Source organism: Semicossyphus pulcher, unplaced genomic scaffold (assembly GCF_022749685.1).
Source record: "Semicossyphus pulcher isolate SPU_LCO1_2020_fin unplaced genomic scaffold, fSemPul1.0.p SCAF_22, whole genome shotgun sequence".
NCBI classification, from domain to species: domain Eukaryota; kingdom Metazoa; phylum Chordata; class Actinopteri; order Labriformes; family Labridae; genus Semicossyphus; species Semicossyphus pulcher.
The window spans coordinates 6,423,654-6,444,956 of record NW_027211696.1 but is presented as its reverse complement, the minus strand read 5'-3'; the positions used below and the strand labels follow the sequence as shown (position 1 = coordinate 6,444,956).

The following is a 21,303-nucleotide window of genomic DNA, read 5'->3' as shown; positions in this document are numbered from 1 at the left end:
CATCAAATGATCGGCAGACCGGGAGTCGAACCTGTGATCAGTGCGTCAAGGACTGTTGCCTCTGTATATACAAACTGAGCTAAACCAGTGCCACAAAAAGGTTAGTGTTAACTGTTGCTATGGATGCAGCTCTCACTGTCAGTATAGCAGACTCTTTTTAAAGGGAAAAAAATAATTTCCAAATTGATATTTTATGTCAAATTATTGATTTAGTAGGTAAATAGCCGTGTATTAAGCGGAATAATGTATAGTGAGCAGGTTGTTATCGCAGAATGGAATCATGATGAACCCTGTTGTGGTTCCACTCTGCGATAACAACCTGCTCACTATACATCATCCCTTACGTGATCAATGTATATTGGGGTTTTTTTCTGCTTAAAAAATATTGTTACAAATTTATTTGCTATTTGTGGACTAATTCACTGAATGCATTCACAACATAAAACCTTACATACCACAGATCTTATGATAAACTATGAGTCAATATGTACGAACCGTGAATGACAGAGATGCTCATTTTGTCCACCACTCTGTAGGTCAGCGCTGAGATAAGTGGTTGGGAATAAGAGAGCAAGAATAGCAATTTGCAAGAGATGCTAATCCAACTTACAAAAACTAAACTTCTAAAGTGAAGAACAACAGAGTCTGTGTCTGTGTTAGTGGTGATAACACTGTACCCTCACTCATTAGAGCTCCCCCTCTCTGCATCTCCAACGCCCTTGTCATAACAGCTTCAGAGCTTGACCCTATAGTTCTTACACAGAAGAAAGCTTTCTATCAACTGCCGGTTAACGCTGCTGGTGACTGCTTTACCCTTTACGCCCCCTGTCTGTGTTTTTCAGATTGCTGAGATACTTACATTCCTCACAGTTGAATGTCAGAGGTAAGCTAATGGAGTAAGTCAGAAAGTGACTCGGTTTGTTGCTTATACATGGATGTGGTCTCAGTGAAAAAAGGGATGTATTCCATTATTCATTGGTGGCTTGAGATCGAACATGACTGAGTCAAAATCGGGAAAAAACACTCTCCATTTCTCCTCCCTCGTTTTCTTCATGTTTTTTTTTTTTCCTCTGTGCATTCTTTCATGATTACTTTGACCTTTCTAGCTCTACTATTTCAGGTTTCCCCCCCAAAGGAAACCACTTAAGTTTATGACATTGACAATCTGCCTTGATAGGTCTTTATGAACTCTATTATCCCTATGCAATCCTTGTTTTCCTTCCTTTTTTCTTTTGTCTCTTTAAAAATCTCACCTCGTCTCTCTATCCCTGCAGCACTTACCAGCACTGTTGAAGCCGCAGCCCAGGAAGAAACCTCTGACCTCTGGTGCTTCTCCCATCAGCGGCTTGTGGTCGGCTGTGAATGATTCTGAAAACAGACAGCGAGTGAAACTTCAGACACAAAAACTTAACACACTGGGGACGTATTTTCTCCAATAACACTTCCAATGTTTGTAAAAGATCCAGTGAAACAAATGACTGTTAGCTATTTGTTGATGGCTACTTTCTACTGTCATTTGGCTAGGTATTTCTTCATATTTCTCTTCTAAAATAAATAACATTACAGATTTTACTAAACTAAATTAACATATAACAATATAACTAATAAAATGACTAAATAATAATTAAACCAGGACTTTGGTGAAGGGTTAAGATTAATTTCAGCTCCTAGCTATAACAGACATGTTAGCTCGGCAGACGGGTGGCTAGGCTGTTAGCCTAAACCAAAAGAAGTTAAATGCACACCCCGGTAACTCCTACGTTTTCTTTCCTACTGATATCATGTTTGGTGATTAAAATTGATAAACCAGCTAAGAACAGTTAGCGATCATTTGGAAATATCTGGCTTGGTTTGGAGTTGAATGGTGAGGCAGGCGAGCAGTTAAATGGGGCTAAGCTAGCTAAAATGCTAGTTAGGCTGGTGGTTTACTAAACCACAACTCCTCTTAACTATTTCTATATGTAAGTAAGTAAGTATATTAGTACTGAAGTTTTAACATGGGTTTAGATACTTGTTAAAAGTAACCTTATAAATAATGTAGTAATTACTTTTGCATATGAGTAATTAATAGAGTAAGCTAGCGCTAAGTTTTTGGCGATTACCCGTATTACAGAAAGAGCTGGTTACATTTTCCAAATAAATTGCCCGACACTGGTAGTAACAATTACCTCCTCTCCTACTTCAATGTAGACTTTTTCTGGGATATGTGAAATTTTTCGGATGAATACAGTATACATTTTCTCTTTATTCAATGAATCTTATATTCACCACCTTTAACACTAAGTCCAGTATAGCTTAAAGGTTATTAAATGATGTTTAACCTTCATGAAAACTTGACAAAGCAGCAGAGAGACAGAAAGTACATAAAACTAGATCCAAGTACCGGAGGCTAAAACACACACTTTAATTCACTCTTCTTCACAGACATACACGTAAGGGCCTGTATTAAGATACACACAAGATGTTTGTCAGCCATAGTCAATTAACAGCTTAATATCAAAAGAAAATATTTTTTAACCTTTAACTTCATGTACTTATCTGCAATTCCAACTTTAAGCCTCAACAAACCTTTTATTAAAGCAGTGCATTAACATCTTTCTACTACTCCACTCTACTTTATCCTCGTCTTTATCCTCTTGAGGACTTACTATAGGTACTCGTCAAACTCAAAACACTCAGAGCATTGTTGAGATTTGTATTCACCGGCTCTCTCCCCAAGGTAACAGCTAAGGAATTATTAAGCTCACCATAAAAACAAGGCACTTAAATGCTAACCTTACAGCGAGGGTCATAAGTGAAGACAACTGATTTTATCTTCTTGATTTCTGATTTAATTTCTCCTCAGTAGTTTGTTTCTCACTGCTTTCTGTCTCCTTTCAGTCTATCTCAGATTTTCTTCTCAATTTCTTTATTTGGACTCCCCGATAGCTGCCACATACAGTGATGATGAAAAATCCAAATCAATACTGTAACTTCTCAGGCTGCCCAGTTACCGATCAGCTCACCACTTGGAAAACATAACATTTGCTGGACAGGAAGTCAGGCTTGAGTTAATCAAACTATCTCCTCTACAAACATGGCACGTAGCCTGCCAGTTTAGGTATTCCGGAGCGAGTGTGATATGGGAGCGCTGCAGAAGATATTTCACAGATGGATACATTTCAGTTTAAATTAGAATGTGTCCAATTTAACAAGTTTCATGAAAGTTGCTTGTTCCTTGATGTAATGCTGAATGTAATTAATAATAGGAGGGCTTAAAGGATTTTCACATACATTATTACTCCTGTGTAAATGTGTGTGTGCGTGTGTGTTTGTGCGTACCTGGTCCACAGACAGTCGACTTGATTCCAGTCTGCTCCAGACCAGGAACTCTGTTGATTGCACCCTCGATATGCTGCGTGAATACATCCCAGTCCAGATCAAACAGGCTGAAGGCAAACTTATCGGACACCTGGGAAAGCACACACAAAGTACAGCTATTTGTTGTAATCTTGAAAGCAGAAAAGTGTGCGATGACTTGGCTTTCCAATACTGGCAAAACAATTGAAAAAAAAGGATGCTCACATGCTTGATTATTATTTCAGAATTTTTACACATCTATAACAAAAAAACCTGCATTTTAAACCCCTTTTACAGAGATTTAATGTTCCAAGTAAATTATGTATCCTGCTGCAATAATCATAGGAAAAATGTGAGAAAATGCAAATTAGCTGATTGTGCGACAAAGTCCCCTTCAGTAAGTCAAAACATTATTAGAGAGTACTTGTGTAGAATTTTTATATGGTCTTGTATTTTGAATGTTTTTCTGAGATGTTTTTTTATTCAAAAAAAAAAAATAAGGTGAATTTGAGGTTCAGGGTTTTTTTTTTTTTGTGGTTTGTTTTTTGCCACTGTGAGGCAGCGGAAAGATATCGAAGTTGACAGGACTGTACTTGTTTGCAAGTGGTTGCTTACACACCAAGCAACATTATCATTCATTCAGTGCGATTTTCTGGCTACCTGGTAACTTTAAAGTTATAATCTGGAAGATCTCGTTTCGTTCTCTTTGGCGGCGCCTATGGTGATTAACGGTAATTGCAGGAGCACACTTCTCAGATATCTAGGCATTGTTGCATGTGTTGGCTCCGGTTGTAACTCTTGATTATCCTCGCTGGCTGTTTGCCTTCATCTGAGTGGATTTTCACTTATTTTTGAAGTTGTATCTGTAGTCATCGACCTTTTCTTTGTTTGTTCAGCCATAGTAGATTACTGTTTACTCGCAACACTGGCAGAGTGCGGAAAAGCCACTGCTGGGTGATGGAAAACGCGTCACTAACTGGGCGCCCCCTGTGATTTTTCCTGCAAATGTCACCATAGACACCCAGTCTGTAATAGTACTATCAGTGGGCCATATCTCAATCACCATTGTGTTACGTCATTCGGACATAGATAGTGACTTAACAGACATTTATTTAATATATTTTTAAATATTTTGTCTCTTTATCCTCTGTTTTTGGTCTCAACCAACTACTAAGGTAAATTCTTATAATTACAAGCAAACCCTTTCTCATTTTGACACTGTTTTCACATTTGTTATAGTAGACATTTATTGTTATAGTAGAGATATTGATTATAACCGCTGTGAAATCAAAGTCCTCAGCTCTGGCTGTTTTGTTCTCATTTCCTTCAAAATGATTCTACGCCACTGCACTGGATTATTGGATGTTGTTCCACCATCTCAAAGCTCATCACTGCTCATCACTGATGACATGAAGTCACCACATGAGACTGCAGACTCTGTGAGCAATACACTCACAATCCTGTAGCATCTGTTGAATCGACTCTTTCTCACCAGGGAATCAACATCTTTCAAATTAAGACCTCCCCCTCTCAGTTCCTTGTCCAAGCTTTAATTTGCTCCCATCTGGATTTCTATGTAACTCCCTCCTTGTCAGCATGGCCAATATGGAGCCTTCCTCATGCAGAGAGATGTAGATTAACTCCTCTTTATATTCTGCCCTCCTACACTAATCTGACTCAGGAAGCTTGAATCGATAAGTTTGAAGACCTGTTTATGCTCTATGCAACGATATTACCATTAATGCTAAGTATTTCTCCATATATCCTGGCCCTGGTCTTTCCTCCACACGAACAAGTCTTTACTTTTTTCCCAGGATGCATAGATTTACTGCCTAAAATTTCAAATGTTATATATAACTGCTTCTTTAAATTAGTTATCTGCAGTTAGACAAAAGTTCCAAGGGTTAAAGGGCTTACTATACATTTATCATCACTGGTGGCACTTCAGTTTTGCTTAAGACTCAAACATCACAGGGACGCGCAAGCTGATGTTAGCTGCTTCCATGCGAACAAAGATTTTCTGCATTATTACAGAGCCCTGGAGGATCTGAGGAGCAGTGTTCTTTGTCCTAGCCGCCACACTCCTCTCAATCCCTCCCGAGCCATCGATCCTGCTCATCTTCACTCCGTAGGCTTCGTCTATTCTCTGCGTCTGCCTGCTAATTCTCCTTTCTGTATCTGCTCTCTCGTTCTCCATGCGCCTCCGAACATCAAAGCAACGCTCAGCCGCAAGAACGAGAACAAAAGGAGCTGCTTCTGCACAAAGGAAGCCTCTAAAATGTAAAACCACTGGAGGAGGCTGAACACACTAAAAATGACTGGGTTAGAAAGTACCACATCGGGGGTCATTTGAGCACACATTCAAAATTGTGCGCCAGTACCAATGGAGTAACCCAACTGTTGGGGTTATTTTTACATTACTGTTGGGACCTCGGATTAAAACAACCCTTCTATTAACTGGTTTTCCACCCTTTGGTAGTGTGTAAAATTATAACCCTAACATGCCACCGAGTCAAAACACCCCATTGATACTAGGTTAAGTTAACCCAGTATTGAATGTTAATGAATGCCAATTACAAAGTATCAATCAGTTAAAGTAGACCCAGTACGGGTCAATATAGCACCGACTTTATACTTGACCTTGTATTTACCTTTATTTTGCTATTAGCCCAAATTAGATGTCTTAAGGGGTCTACTCAGTACCCATCCAAGAGAAGTGTCATAAACCAACAGTAATTATATTTACAGATGTTTCAAGAAGATTTTTTCCTTCCTGATACGATTCCGATACCTGGACTTGAGTATCAGGCAATACAGAGTACCACGTATGGCTGCACATTTAAACAAACATTAATCACAATCACGATTTTGGCTTTCCACGATTACATAATTGATTGACAGCGAAATTGACGTTTAAAATGCGTGCTCCGATCGTAAAAACCCAGGGAGCGATCGAGAGGTTCTGGCTTCGCTTTTGGGGGAGCTGGCACGTCATGTGAGCGCCTACTTGCAGCGGCAGTGTTGAGTGGAAGAGTAAACAACAGACATGGCTGGGACAAACAAAAATTAAAATGACTGGATCAGAAGACGAAGAGCTGGTCACCCGAAAGAAAAGAAATAATATGCAAGGAGTGCATGAAACTTGTGTCTGCGCCACAAAGCAACACAACTAATTTGTTCAATCACCTGAAAAAAAAGCACAAAGTGCAGCATGATGAGAGTATGAAGGCCAAGAGGCATAACGTCGCTACTCCGACACAAAATTACCCATGATGCACCAATGCAAAGATGCACCAAAACTTAATGGAAATAGAATGTAGCACAGAATGTTACTGAAAGTGTTGCTCTGTTTATTTCAATATGAAAGTACAAAAAAAAATGTAATTAATTACATAAATAATTGTGAAAAATAATTGTGACTAACTAAACGTACATAACTAAGAACATATAAAATATTGATGAAAAAACAATGAATTGCTGACATTTTGCTAGCTTTGCCTTAAATTACACTTTTCCCTAGCAACATAATGTTGTTGTTTGTTTTCGTCACATGATATTTGATTTTTGGGGGCTGATTGGTTATGGTATCGGATTGGTGCATTGACAATCATACCTGTCAATATTAGATACCGCATTTTAGGCAGAATTAAAGGCCAATACCAGTATCTGAATCACCTCATTGGTACGAGGTCAAGTCAACCCAGTGTTGTGTAGATTAGACCCACGCTTGATCCATTCTTAACCTCGGGATTTTCAGTGTGTGGACAGGCGGGAAGCCAAACAGAGAAACGCAGTCATGACATCAGTCTGACAGGCGAAAACATCTCATTGTAGTCCACTGTCTCATTCCTTTCATAATAACGGAGTCATTTACATTTTTTGTGCTTGTGCTTTTGAGCTGACGCTCTGTTTGTTTCCACATGTTATGATATGGTTCATTCTTAGACATGAACAGGCTGAATAGGCAGTAATATTTACTCGTGAATGGTACGGGTGAAGGATTATGTTGCATTGTAAGAGAATAGATCTACATTATGAAATCAAACAGGAATGTTATCAGAGTGGAACAAGAGGACAGTAAGAGAAGAGTAGACGCCTGCCACTGAACTGTCTGGCCCAGTTAACAAACTGCTCTGTCCTTGAGAGAAAGTACACATCCATTAAAACCAAGATCACCTGTCATTTCAGGCTCTTATAATGATTGATGTACAAATTCAAACCCACCTTTAAAGAGTCAGAGTGTGCATAAAAGAACTGCTTTAACCATTACTTTTTATAAAGAGCTGTTTGATTCATTTTTTTTCACAGCCTTTTGTTTTTTCAGTCTTTGACAGAAATACTTTGGTTTTAATGTTCCAATAAAAGTGATTTCACCAGCTGTGGTGCTAAAAATATGAAATTTGAGGGTGGTGCTGAAAGAATAGTTATGGTGTCATTAAAGTCAATGGGTTTTACTCCCTTGGTGTATGTATTACGCTCATCATACCTTAGGGAATGAAATATCTAGGATGCAGAAAATAAGATAGTTGACTTTTTTTATAACTTGTTTTTTTTTTTCTGTAGTAAACTTTTTGTAGAAAAACTTTTAAAATGTGTGAGTGCTTATTCTTGTCCCTTAAGGCTGTAGAGGGATTTCAGTATATGATGTCAGTACAAGTTGCCAGCAATAATAAACACAGGTTCAGTGCAAGTGGACACAATTCATCTAGAACTGAAACACACCAAAAACAACAACCAAATAACGTGGAAAACACTTCGGGAATATAAGCGCAGTCTGTTTTGGGGGTATCCCAGAGGGAAAAGGAAGTTTTCTATAGCTATTTATTAATAAAAACGTTATTTAAACAGTATTTCAATTTATACTTATTTGAAACAAACACAAATTATAGTCTACCATCTCTTTTGGCAATGTCGAGTTTGCAATCCTGCTAGCTACCGGTGCGGTAGTTGAGCTCAGTCTACGGTAACATCGATTGTTGTGAGGGTGGCGGCTGCACTGGCGATCATGACGGCGCATGTCTGTGACAAAGCTTTAGCTACCTTATAGCTCCATCGTCTGGGTAAAATACCGTAACACAATAAAATACCTCTCTCTGCATTTTATACTGGTATATTGGTCGCACCAGTGTATTTTACGGTATGTCTTACCATTCAGTATAAAAAGGTTACAGAACAGCAATACTGTTTGATTCCTGACTTGAAGTTCAAAGAAAAGTTTAACACTTTCAGAAACAGGCTTACTTGTTTTTTTATTGGGGGGTAGATGAGAGTGGATTTCCAACACTATTAGGTCCAACCCTAAAATGTTCTATATTTATTTTCAACATATTTCTTCATGTAAAAGTTAAACAAATGACATGCACTGTTTGAAAAAGTAACCTGTAGTCTACATGGTTAGCATATTGATTACCTTTGTATAGCGCCAGTTTAGCAGATTCCCAAGTCCAGACTCCATGCTAAGCTAACATTAACCCATCCTAATTAATAGAAGTAGTTGGACATTTAGAGAGCAGTAGTAGTAGACTTACTTGCATCTTTCCAAGAGTAAGAGGTGAGGATAGATGTGCTCCTGTTTATATTACACACAAGTAGCTAACCAGCAGCCGCTTTGCTAGCCTTAGCTTAACTTAGCTGAAAACAGAGGAAAGCAGGTAGACCTGGCTCTGTCCAAAAGTAACCAAAAGTAAAACCACAATTTATCATTTTTACACCTTGTTTTTTTAATTAAACCAAGGAGTAATATGTTGAGCTGTCAGCCTCACAGGTGCTGGTATATTTCTGAGTTATGCAAACAAAGACACGTTGTTTGCTAACTAAGCTAGGCTAACTGCCGCCTTGGTAAAATGTATAACTTTTTATTTTACTTTTTAGTACCATAGTGAAAATTCTATGGCACTTTTACTTGTAATAGAGTAATTCTATATTATAATATTGCTACTTTTAATTTGAGTAAAGGACTGTGGGCAAGATTAGTGAACCCGCGCACACACAAGCACACAAAGTGTGAGTCCTGTTAAGAAAATGTTTTGACCTCCAAGGTAATACAGCAGCAAGCAATTAGAACCAGGAAATATAACACAATAAGAGATGAGGTCAAACTGAAAGAGAGAGTGAGAAGTCTATAACAGGATTAAACTTCATTCAGCTTCCTCATTGAAGTATTGATTTTATGCCAAACAGGAGAGACGTTGCGTCACACTTCTCACTCACACACAGACAGTCAATACAGGTTAAGGCTTCAGAGTCTCAAAATTACAGACAGAGAATGAGACGGTCAATCATTCAGATAATATTCGAGCTTACCTCATCCCAGAAGACGGGGTTGGCTTCATAACCTCCCACAGACAGAGCGTCACCTTGAAGGCGCAGGTACACTGATGCATCGTGGTCTCTGACATTCGGCATGTTCTGCATAAAGTGAAAATTAAAGTGGAAACATTCAAAAGGTGAGTTAGATCAAACACATTGTGTTGTAGTAACAATTAGGGGTGGGACAAAATATTGATATGGCAATATATCGTCGTCCTGACTCATGGAATACAGTTATCGATAGGCTGGAAGCAAATAGATATTTTAATTTACAATTATATGGCGCTCTGAACAGAACTCCCTGTAATTTTGACTCACCGCGTCACTACTTCAGGACTCCTAGTACTTATGACATGAATGAGGGTATCATTTTATGATTGTCTTGTAATATATCAATTATCACAGAATCGCTGTATCGTGATATTAACGTAGGCCGCGTATTGTATCCCGAGTTACCCTGCAAGTGTAACTAGAGTCTCTGGTGGAAGTGCTTGAGAGGAGGATGCTGAGGAAACTCCTCAGTATCATGGACAACACCGCTCACCCCCTGCACGCCACACTGGAGTCCTACCAGAGCACCTTCAGCAGTAGACTGAGACCACTGAGGTGCACCACTGAGCGCCACAGGAAGTCTTTTCCACCTGTGGCCATCAGACTGTGTAAATCCTCCCCGTTCAGCAGGAGGATAAATGGAGCATGATGGGACTTTATATCACCATGTGCAACTTCTGATATCATGTGCAATAACACTTTAAATATCAGGTTATATTATGTTTCACCATGTGCAATAATACTTTTCCAAATCTGGCTACATTATATTTATCACCATGTGCAATAATACTTTAAGGGCCACATTTATATTTGCATTCATGTTTCTATTAGGGATAGACCGATTATCAGCACCGATATTCGGCATTTTGACGCATATCAGCATCGGCCTTTTTTTTTTTTTTTTTTAATCCAACGGCTGATAAGAGATCAATTTAAAACTGGGTTATTTTGGCTCTGATGCATATGCTTAAAGGCATTTAAACAAAGTTAAGTGTTGGAGTTTGTATTATTCAAAATTTTGACGCCAATATTTTCACTTTTACTGCAAATGAATATCGGCTTCAAATATCGGTTATCGGCCTCCTTGACTACTAATAATCGGTATCAGCCCTGAAAAAACCATATCGGTCTATCTCTAGTTTCTATATATAGAAAGCATGTGCAGTATCAGGAGCAAGATCATCTTTTTCTTAATAATTCAGACAGTATTTTGAATCAAATATTTTTACAATTCTTAGTTGATCTTTTTTTTAACAATCAACACATTTCAGGGAAACATTCCTCAATGCAAGGAAACCAAAACTAATCTCTTGTCCCCTTTCCTCCACCGAGAATCCCACAGTCAGTATTCAGTGCTTTTTCTCACTTTAAACAAGAGCATATGTACAAAAGAGGACATACAATACAGGACATAACAACCATTAAATCTTTACAGCAACAGTGGCGCGTCCTTTAACCAACCATAGCGTCTCTTTATGTATGGAAGGGCAGCTACTGACATAGCATGAAATCTAATATTAAACACAGAGGAGAGCTGCATTCATCCCCTTGAGTCAGAGTAAACATTCTTGTAGAGTGTCTAATAAATGGATACACTGAAAGTATGTTGTGTCGTTTGTTTTCATCCTGTCATGAGTGCTTTTATGGAAAGTCAATTGGCTCTCTGGGTGCTAAACCAAAATACCAATGAACAAGCTGACATTTGGGAAACGGCGCTTTGCGTGTAACAAAAGCCAAACTGCTCCTTTCCTCTCTCCTCTGTGCTGAGCACAGGCAGGCTGCTCAACTCATGTGATCAATACTGAATACTGAGTGCTGAACTTCAGTACACTCTGTCACATGTATACTCAGCAGAAAAAAAACACACACTAGTCATTATCAATAAGATTGGTACTTTAAATGTAACCCCAGCATGCCTCAGGGGGGGCAAAAACACATCCATTCACACACACACACGTGGTCAGCACGAGATGTGTGACCTGACACGTCGCACATCCTTGTGGGAACTGATTCCCTAATGGCATGCGAGTGTGTGGGCCGCTGTCTGTGTGTACATGATGTGACAGTAATGCTGGTTAAGCTGCTCTTAAACTACGTAATACAGGGAAGCTGTGACAGCCAGCCTAAAACCCACCGGCCTCTAGAGGACGAGCTCAGTTATGCATGTGTACACTGACTAAATCTAACGCACACACGATCCTCAAACACGGAGCTGCTGTGGATCATGTGCACAAGCTGTGTCAGATGTGTTGTATCGACAGACACGGAGCCAACAAAGCCCCTTAAATAAAGGCAGTTTTAGAATTCACATAACACAAAAAACAATCTGCCTTTCTATGTTACACAAACAAGCAAACACATGTCATTCTCACACTCGCTAACAGCTGTCTGGACCTGTACAGTGGACATCTATGATGTCACAGTGCCCCCTGTTGGTCATACAGACTTAATTCAGACAGATGAAGGATTATCTGTCTCCTTGCAGATTTATATGAACATTTAAATTTAACTTATGGTTGTAGTTCTTATAAGGATGCCTGAATCGTGCATAATGTAATGTAAGGCTCATAGCTTCATATTGAACTGTGACATCTTACAATGACAGTCTCAAGGCAGCGGTGGCAATGCAGCTTCTTTCTCAAAGGTTATAAGTTGTTGGATACATCACACTGCTTTATGTCAAAATGTTGTAAAATCTCCAAAATTGTGATTTAATATATAGGATATAATGCATGTGTCGTGGTAAGGCTGCTAAAAGGCTGTGCATTTCAGCAAGATGGAAAACAGAGGCTACCTCAAAGTCCACACACTGTGTAGACAGTTTGCTGTATCAGTATTAACCTGTGAAGAGCATCACATCATTTGGTAGAGTTACATAAGTTCCCCTTTTAGATTCAAAATGTTAAAATACTCCCATTCTGACACACGTTACATAAATGTTTGTTTTGCTGTGTTTTAAAGAGGCCACATTAGACACAGGTCTGGATTACAGAGGATGTAATGTTTCTCTAGCTTAATGCCCTGGCTCTGTAAAAGCAACACTGAAAACAATACAAACATGTTCAGACACAGCTTTACTGCACTGTTCAGCATGTTCTTTGAGGATAAACAATACCTGCTGTTTATATCATGTTCAGACTAATACATGGAGTTCTCACCTGTATGCCTTCAATCCTCTCTGTCACCACATAAGCATGATGCATGGCAATAAGTGGCACTTTGACTCCGGCCATGTCCCCCAGCTTTGTGGCCCACACACCTGCACGAAACACACGGACCAAAAAGTCATAAAAATCTTCTGATTCTTGGATGAATGCATCTAAAATTCTTTAACATGTTTTGTTGTCTTTGGGATGATCAGTGATGAGTTCTTGTCTGAATCTCACCTGCACAGTTGACCACACAGGGCGTCTCAATGGTCCCAAACTCTGTCTCCACTGCCTTCACCCTCTTTATCCCGAGGTCGTCTGTCCGCACTTGGATACCAGTGACGGGGCAGTTTTCGATGACCTGATTTAAAGAGGACAGTGTGATCATAAGCAACATTATGTAAACTAATATATGTCCTGCGGCCTGAGTCACCTTATAGAGAAGTTAAATATCTGCTCAGTGAGATTATATTCACAAGCGTGGCCTGACGTTATTTAATGCTGTTGTGAAGGTGGCAAAAGTACACATAGTCTTTACTCAAGTGGAAGTACAGATTCAAGTCGGAGATAGGGATGCACGATATTGGATTTTTTGCCGATATCCGATATGCCGATATTTTACAACTTATTTAGCCGATTACCGATACCGATACCGATGTATTCCCGCACACCTAATTGCAGAGATCATCAACTCTCTTCTGTATTGGAATTAGCGTACAGTATAATGGTGATACTCTTATCACATTTGTTACAACGGTCGGGGTGACGGGTCTTGAGATGGTTAATCAAGTTTGTAGTGTTGAAAGACTTTGCCTTGGCTCCTCCTCGCATCACCGAACTGAGCAGTCATTGCAAATAGCAGTTTTGCTTTCTATTTCGGACACTTTGAGAAATTTCCACACCACGGACATTTTGGCTTCTAACTCTCTCATGCTGCAGGTAGACACACGTGACGTCATCACGCTGCGCCGTGCAGGTCTTCTTCGCGCCGGGGACATTGCGCCAAGGTCGGGCATTTGATCAAGTATGCAGCAGCCCATTATTTTATCGGTTAATTATATCGGCGGATATCGGCGGATATCGGCGCGTTGGCCGATATCCAATAGTTCATTTTTAAGCCAATATCAGCCGATACCGATAACGTGCCAATAATATCGTGCATCCCTAGTCTGAGAAATACTGATATAACCTCTTTACTGAGGTAAAAGTAAAAAAGCACAGGTTCTGAAATGTACTCACAATTTTGAAGTCAAAAAAGTACTAGATGTCTTGATGTCGGGAAGGCAGGGTATAATGATGCAAGATAAAAACACTCAAAAGTTCCCTTAACTGCATTCAACTTACTTCACCCCCACCCCCCTCTGGAAGGCAGTATGGGTTCAATCTAGAGAATCAATGAATCTGAGGTTCTCCACACCTCCTCGTGTAACAGCAGCATGGGATTATCCTGCTTTTCAGCAGCTGTGCAGTCTCAGTTACCCCTGTGATCTGTCCCAAAGTAGCTCTCTTTATAAGGCCAAGAGGTCAGATTTAGCCTAAAATTAGCAATTTATTTCTAAAAAGGCTTCCCTCTCAGTTTCTATATTCAACCTACATTTTGTTGCTCACAAATTTAAACCCCCTCTTGTTTCAAGAGCACAGTGACAGCTCTGACCATCATTAATATGCAGGCCTATGACTGCAGTTAAAGAAGCTGTTTTTTCAAAGCAGTAATTAATGTTTAGCTCAACACAAGGTTATGACTTGGCTATCTACACTGGATTTTCCTTGTTCAGATAAGGGTGCTATTTTCGCACTGTTCTATGTTGTCTCAAACACACCGACTCAGACACAAAACATTATCAGACTGCAGCTCACTAACCTTGTTAACTAGTTGGAGTGGCGGGTAGAGAGCTGACTTTTTTTTGCAGTGTAGAGTTTTTAAAAAAACATATTTCTCCTAAAGATATTTACAGTATTCCAAAATGTGGAATTTATGTGTAATTAGTCTGCACATTACCGTGGCTCCCCTGGCGGAGGCAGCTCTGGTCAGGGTGGTGCAGGTGCCGGCTGGGTCCATGGTGCCGTCCTTTGGTACGTAAAGGGTTCCATACAGATCATCAACGTTCATCAGAGGATACAGGTCCTTCGTCTCTGCAGGTGACAGCACGTAGGACTCGATACCATAAACTTTACCCAGCTATAAATAAGAGGGGAAAACATTATCAAATTAGAAATCTTTGAACCACACTTCCTGCATTTATTTCAAAGTAAAAGCTTTTAAGCTTACACACATTTTTTCATTATGGAGCAGTATAAATAGTACATAATTAGTAACATATTATTGGCTCGGTTTTAACTGAGGATTGTTGGCTGACTGTACATGGCTGGACCCGTTTTCCACCATGCACTTGTTAGGTGAAGTTTCAAGTGAACTTCGATCCTCCAAAACACATAGTGGAGGTAAACAAAGTCTTTTCCCGGGTCTCGTGTCCAACTCGGATCTCGGATCTGCTTTGTCCTGGAGCTCAAATGTATACAACTATTTATAAGCTAATCTGATATATTAAAACCTCGAGGATAAACCTCTGCTGGTGAATATCTTTCCTTTCATCCCCTCTCAGTGCTGTCTCTGTGATAAAGAGTCCTGCAGTTGTGCGCTTGAATAAACCCTGTTAGCAATTGCAGACACCTACTCTGGACTCACCTGTTGCTGTGGAAACCATCTTCAGCTATGATTACTACATTTATACCAGTACATTTCACATCTAAACAACCTCTGCTCAATGCAAAAGCAGTCCCTGTGGCATGTCTGTACATCACCTGTATGGTGAAAGACAATTAGCGGACAGCTGCAATTATATTAAGTATGTAGCCTAGCATTAGCAAGTGTTAGCTAGTTAGAAATGTGACGCTACATGCAGGGAAGGGTTAGAGGGTTAGATACTCGCTATAAGATAATAAACATTCTCAATCCTCCTTACCGACATGAGGCGCTTGTACTCGTCCAGCCTCTGCTTGTTGGAGGCGATGAAGAGTCCTCCATTTTGGATCCATCCTGTGTGGAGACCCGTCTCCTCCTCCAGGTCTTTGCTGATCACATTCCTGGTGTGGGCCAAGAGCTCTACCTCGACATCACTGGGCCGGAGCTGCCACAGCAGGCCTAGAGAACAGACATGCACAACAGTTAACACAAGTTAGTAACCAACCCAGGGTTTTTCACACATTGTAAACATTTTTGACGCCGGTTGGAACCATGCTATTAACACGAAATTACAACATAATCATTAAGAAATAGTGAGATAACATTTGGATGCTCAATATTTCACACATGGCGTACACACAGTCCTTGCACCTGTCCTTATTCTTACAGTGTGTTACCTGCAGTGTGCCAGGTGGTGCCAGCAGTCAGTCTGTCTCTCTCCAGCAGAACTGCGTTGGTCATCCCCATTTTTGCCAAGTGGTAGATGGTCTGACAGCCCAGACTGCCTCCTCCGATCACCACCACATCCGCTGACCTGAGGACGGTGGTAGATAACCACAGATGAGCTGGGAGCATGACCTTTGAAGTTTTGGGACCCGAGTATACATTTGTTTACTTTTTCTGCAATGAATTTGATGGTTATTCTTATATTTTAAAGCTACAGTATGCGAAATTATTTCATTAGAAATTGGTTTAAATAAAACATTTTGATCATAGCATTTCCCTAACAATATTAAATTGAAATTATGTTGATTGCTGATCTGTGACTGTGAGCATTCGCCCCCTTTGTATTTAGTTTGTCAAAAAATGTGTCTGGTCTGAATCAAAAAACAATCAGGGTTAGTTTTCCACGTAACTAGCCAATCACAGCGACTCTGTACAAACTAGCATCATCCGGCTTCTACGTGGCTTGTGTCAGCAGCACAAACACAGAGGTTGAGTCAGTCAGGAGCCATGGCAACTTGCGGTTAATTTCCCGTACCTCCTTTGCCAACAACATACTGCTAAAGAAGCAAAAACAAGGAAGAGCTTGGAGGAAAAAAAGCTACAAAGAGAGCCCTTAAATAAAAAGAGGGATCAGACGAGTGGGAGTGTTCCTTCTTGACAGGTAACAGTAGCGCTTATGCTAACAGCTAACGGTAACACTAAGGTCCAACACCTAGACGTAAAAAGGTGGTCCACACCAAGAATCATAACTATAATGATAACTTCAGTATTATTTGAACATTTTGCCAGTAACAAAGTGTACTTGTTGGAATAAACAGCATCTCTCCTCTCTCGCTCTCATGCCTCGGTGCGGCAGAGACAGACACCGCACAACGGCTGCGCGGCACACACCAGTTGCAAAATGTGCATGCATGTTTGGTGTAGCAGAGTAATACAGAGAGGCTGTTTTTACATATGCTGCTAACTGCCACTTTATATATAAAGATGCAGCCCGCAGCTGGTTTCGCTAGCTTAGCATTAACTTGGCTTGGCTCTAACCAGAGGAAACAAATTCTACCTACAGGCACCCGTTAAGCTCACTAACTAACACACATCACATTAAAGCATACATAAAAAATACATGTAAAATTAAACAGGGGGGATTACATCAAGCTTGCTATTTTCCTTCTCCTCAAGTCTCTATTGTAAGTAAAGCTAAATGGCTAATAGCATTTTAAGCACACAGATGCGAAAGCAGTGTCAGTCTTGGCAAAGAGCAACTAAACACATCGACTATTGTCAATGTATTGCTTCGAAGTTTCACCTGAAATTAGTGAGAATAGTGTGCAGAGTATAGTCACTATTACAGAATATAATACAGTATCCATCGGGGCGCTGGTTTAGCTCAGTTGGCAGAGCAGGCGCCCCATGTACAGAGGCTACAGTTCTCAACGAACTGATTGTAGTTTTGACTCCCAGTCTGCCGATCATTTGGTGCATCTCATCCCCTACTCATTTCCTGTCTCTATTCAGCTGTCCTATGTAATAAAGCCAAAAAAAAGAATCTTAAAAAGAAAAAAAGAAACTCATTTAAGCTAACCTGGGTAGAGGTTTAGTGGGTCCAGAGGAGGCTCCATCCTTCTGTTTGAGTGTCTTCTCGTAGGGGACACTTTTTTCCTTAGTGGGCTCTGAGCTGCACGACCGAGCAGTCGTCCGGCACAAAGGAGAGCGTGGAGGCCGCACCGCCGACACCATCCGCCGGACTGTGCTCCCTAGGAAGGCCATGGCCCCTGTGGACAGGCAAACATGTTGATTGTAATGTGCAGAATATTCATGGTCTGGGGTCTCTGAGTTACAGAAAGTACATTTTTCTAATCTACATGCTGAAAATAAATAGTCAAATCGAAAGTTCATGTACCACTGCTAAGTTGAATTGTGCAGTATGTTACAAACTAGGTATGCACGATATTATCAGCAGGTTATCGGTATCTGCAGATTATGGCCGATATAAATATGACATTTGTACATAAACTAAGTTTAGGTGTTTTTTTTACATTGCACTGTATTATGTTATTTCTGCATCTGCCAGTGGGCCACTGCAATAAGAGTAGGCATGATATCTTTTCCACTACAGGGGAGACTTGATGTTCTTTGCAATTAGGTGGAAAATAAAACATGTGCCTAATATATTGGTATGGTAAAAAGGGTTAGAAAATATCGGCATATCGGCAAAAAATCCAATATCATGCATCCCTATTACAAACAATATGGTGTCCTGAAAAGTCAGGTAAAAGAGGTGGTTTGAGATAACACTATGAACACCTGTGTCCCAGATTTCAATCCCAAGGCTGGATGTCTGTAGTTGGCTGCGAGATAACAAAAATTGAAACAAAACTGAGCGTTTACAAAGATCAAAGGTTAAAGTACTGTCTAAGTGTACTGGTGCAGCTTTCGCATGGACAATGAATGACAGTATTGTTTTTTTAAGGTTAAATGACTTATGCTGCTGCTTTGATCCTTCTCAGCCACATGGTAGTTGCGAGTGGAGGGTTCAAAGTAGGCCAAGATCAGATAATAACTTCAGTACCCTAATTTCGCACATTAATCATTATTAAGCTAATATCTTGACTGTACCTTATCAAAAGACTAGACATTAAATATACTGATAATTACAAACTTGTTTGCACACATTTTGACTCTTTATGAAGACTTTATGTTCAGCAGAGACACTGTGGACTTGATCCGTCTACTAAACCAAGTGCTCATTCATTATTTGGCCTTGTTGAAGTGGTTCAAACGTATGCAACCTCCAGTTAATTCGGTGGTGAGGAGGGGGTTTGGAAAATATCACATCAAATGTCTTCTAAAGTGTGTAGAAACTAGCGTTTACAACAACGTGTCGCTTCATTGAGAATTGGCAACAACATGCAGATTAACAAACACAACATGACTCAAAATGTGTGCATTGGAGCGTAAACGCCCTGTCCTAAAATAAGAGTTTGTGTAGCGGCTTGCTGGTAGTAACGTGGCATAAACGGTGCATTTGGTCTTCAACTAACAGTGTTACAAAACCTGCAAGTTCACACATACAGTCTCTTCAAGGAGAGCAGTTTGGTGTCCACATGTACAGTTACTTACACTCGGTGTCCGCGTGTCACAGACTGTCCGGGTCAATGAACTCGATGCAAGATGTATTTATTTTCAGAAAGATCGTAAACGGTCGCTAAAAATGGCCGAAAACCAGTGTATTTCAGAGAGAAACAGCGATTTCTAGTGTGGTCCGGGTGCAGAGCCCCAGTAGCTGTCACATAACGTGAGCTCTCACGGCGTAACTGGACTCTGCAGTTGTAGTTCCTGCCTTGGCCCCTCCTCTCCCCATCCGTCCTGTAAGCTCAGAAATACAATCTGATAGACCTAGGATTTAGATGAGTCAAATAAGGACAGAGAATTTCAAATTTATACACAACTTATAGATACCAACTGATACTTACAGTGATCAACAAAAAGGTAAAATTACACATGCAGATAAAACTTGCAGCTGTATGCTCCCAAAGGGGTTGCAAGACCTGAGAAGTCCAGGTGTCAGGGTTCAGCAGGGTTTATGCTTGTGTGGCAGTAAACAATCTAATGGAGAATTTGTTAACATGGATTTACCTACCATACAGTGCTCATTTAGTCTGCACGGGATTTAAACACAGATCTGATTTCTTGGATGTACACAAAAACAGTCAAAGGAGAGACAAAGCAGTGGATTTAATGTTTGTTCCATTTAGACTGAATTATATGAACTGTGTGTGTAGGCGTGATGGGGGGATGTCCGGGTAGCAGCTGTTGTTGAGAGTCTTCGAGGTCGAGAGACCAACCCATGCAGAAGTAAAACATCAGATGATCATAGGGTCATGGAGATATGAGTTTGTATGAGTGTGTGAGGCATTGGAAGAGAAGAGAAGAGACCACAGCGTCATGTAGCTCCTAATTATGAAACCTTGTGCTCTGCAGATCTGAGCCATTTGCCAGTTCCTCTCCCAGACAAGTTGATCTCATGAGTCCACACCTCAAAGCCAGTAGCCAATGAGGTGCTGAGTTTAGTTTCCCTCCGGTGATGGGAGGTTCTCTCCAGTTCATACAGCCTAGAGCAGATCTCGAGCAGCCAATCCCTCCCTGTACTGTGCTTATATCTATGTGTGTGTGTGTGTGTGTGTGTGTGTGTTCTTCTCTGCCTGGAGCTGAGAAAGCCGTCTACACAAACCTTTGAACATTTTCAAACCCTTTTGATGAAGTGCAGCATATGTGACATATGTTATTCTGAAGCCAACCAAGGCACAAACCGGATAGTCGACTGCATGCATAGACAGCTGTGGAATGTATGTGGTTGTAAAGTACACAGTCACAGTAACGTATAACAATTACAGTGAGAAAAGCCCCTTTTGGATTTGCTTTTTGATTGGTTGTGAGAGTTTTACAGTATCCCCTGAACTTCTAAAATACGCTTGACAAGTAAACAAGGGGGTTTGAGACCATGTTTGACGTAATGTTCATGTGATATAAAAACTATACAAACTGTCATTAAAATATGCAAAACTAAAGTTGTGTTTTGTTTGCAATATTGAAAGTGACTTAAAAATATAACAAAACAAAAGAAATCAATTTCAAGCCAAAAATATGTACTGTAAATCTGCTTATAAAAAGGTATAAAAATAAAAATAAAGGTTTTCTTAAAATATAGTAAAAATAAAAAAAAAAGAAATATTACGCCCTCTTGTGGTTGTTTTTTGTCAGTACAACATATGAACGTGCTTTTTTCATATTACCGAGACTGCTATGTCCAAAAAAGTTGGGTTTATCAACAAACAAAATGCATAACCACATTCAGTCAGTGAAAAAAGAGTAAAAACTAATCTTTATTTATGCTTGAAAAGTTTGCTTTACAATTGTCCGCCCATCCTGAACAGAAATGTATTGTCATTGCACTTTGATTGTTTGCTTTAAAACATGTCGTCTGGCTAATTCATGAACCACATTAAGAAAGACTTGACAAATAAATTAAGACGTAAGAAGGTAAAGCAA

The 21,303-nt window shown here is 40.0% G+C and overlaps 1 protein-coding gene across 1 annotated transcript in view; it reads right to left on the bottom strand.

The window, feature by feature from the left end:
- Positions 1-18,021, bottom strand: part of sardh (sarcosine dehydrogenase) — a 52,061-nt gene extending 34,040 nt beyond the window's left edge. The window contains exons 1-9 of the mRNA XM_069673274.1: positions 17,837-18,021; positions 16,209-16,345; positions 15,812-15,990; positions 14,848-15,027; positions 13,086-13,209; positions 12,858-12,958; positions 9,643-9,747; positions 3,322-3,451; positions 1,282-1,368 (exon numbers count right to left, since the gene is read on the bottom strand). Of these exons, the coding sequence (XP_069529375.1) occupies positions 1,282-1,368; positions 3,322-3,451; positions 9,643-9,747; positions 12,858-12,958; positions 13,086-13,209; positions 14,848-15,027; positions 15,812-15,990; positions 16,209-16,345; positions 17,837-18,021 (1,228 nt within the window). The remainder of the gene's footprint in view (positions 1-1,281; positions 1,369-3,321; positions 3,452-9,642; positions 9,748-12,857; positions 12,959-13,085; positions 13,210-14,847; positions 15,028-15,811; positions 15,991-16,208; positions 16,346-17,836) is intronic.
- Between the last annotated feature and the right edge of the window lie 3,282 nt (positions 18,022-21,303).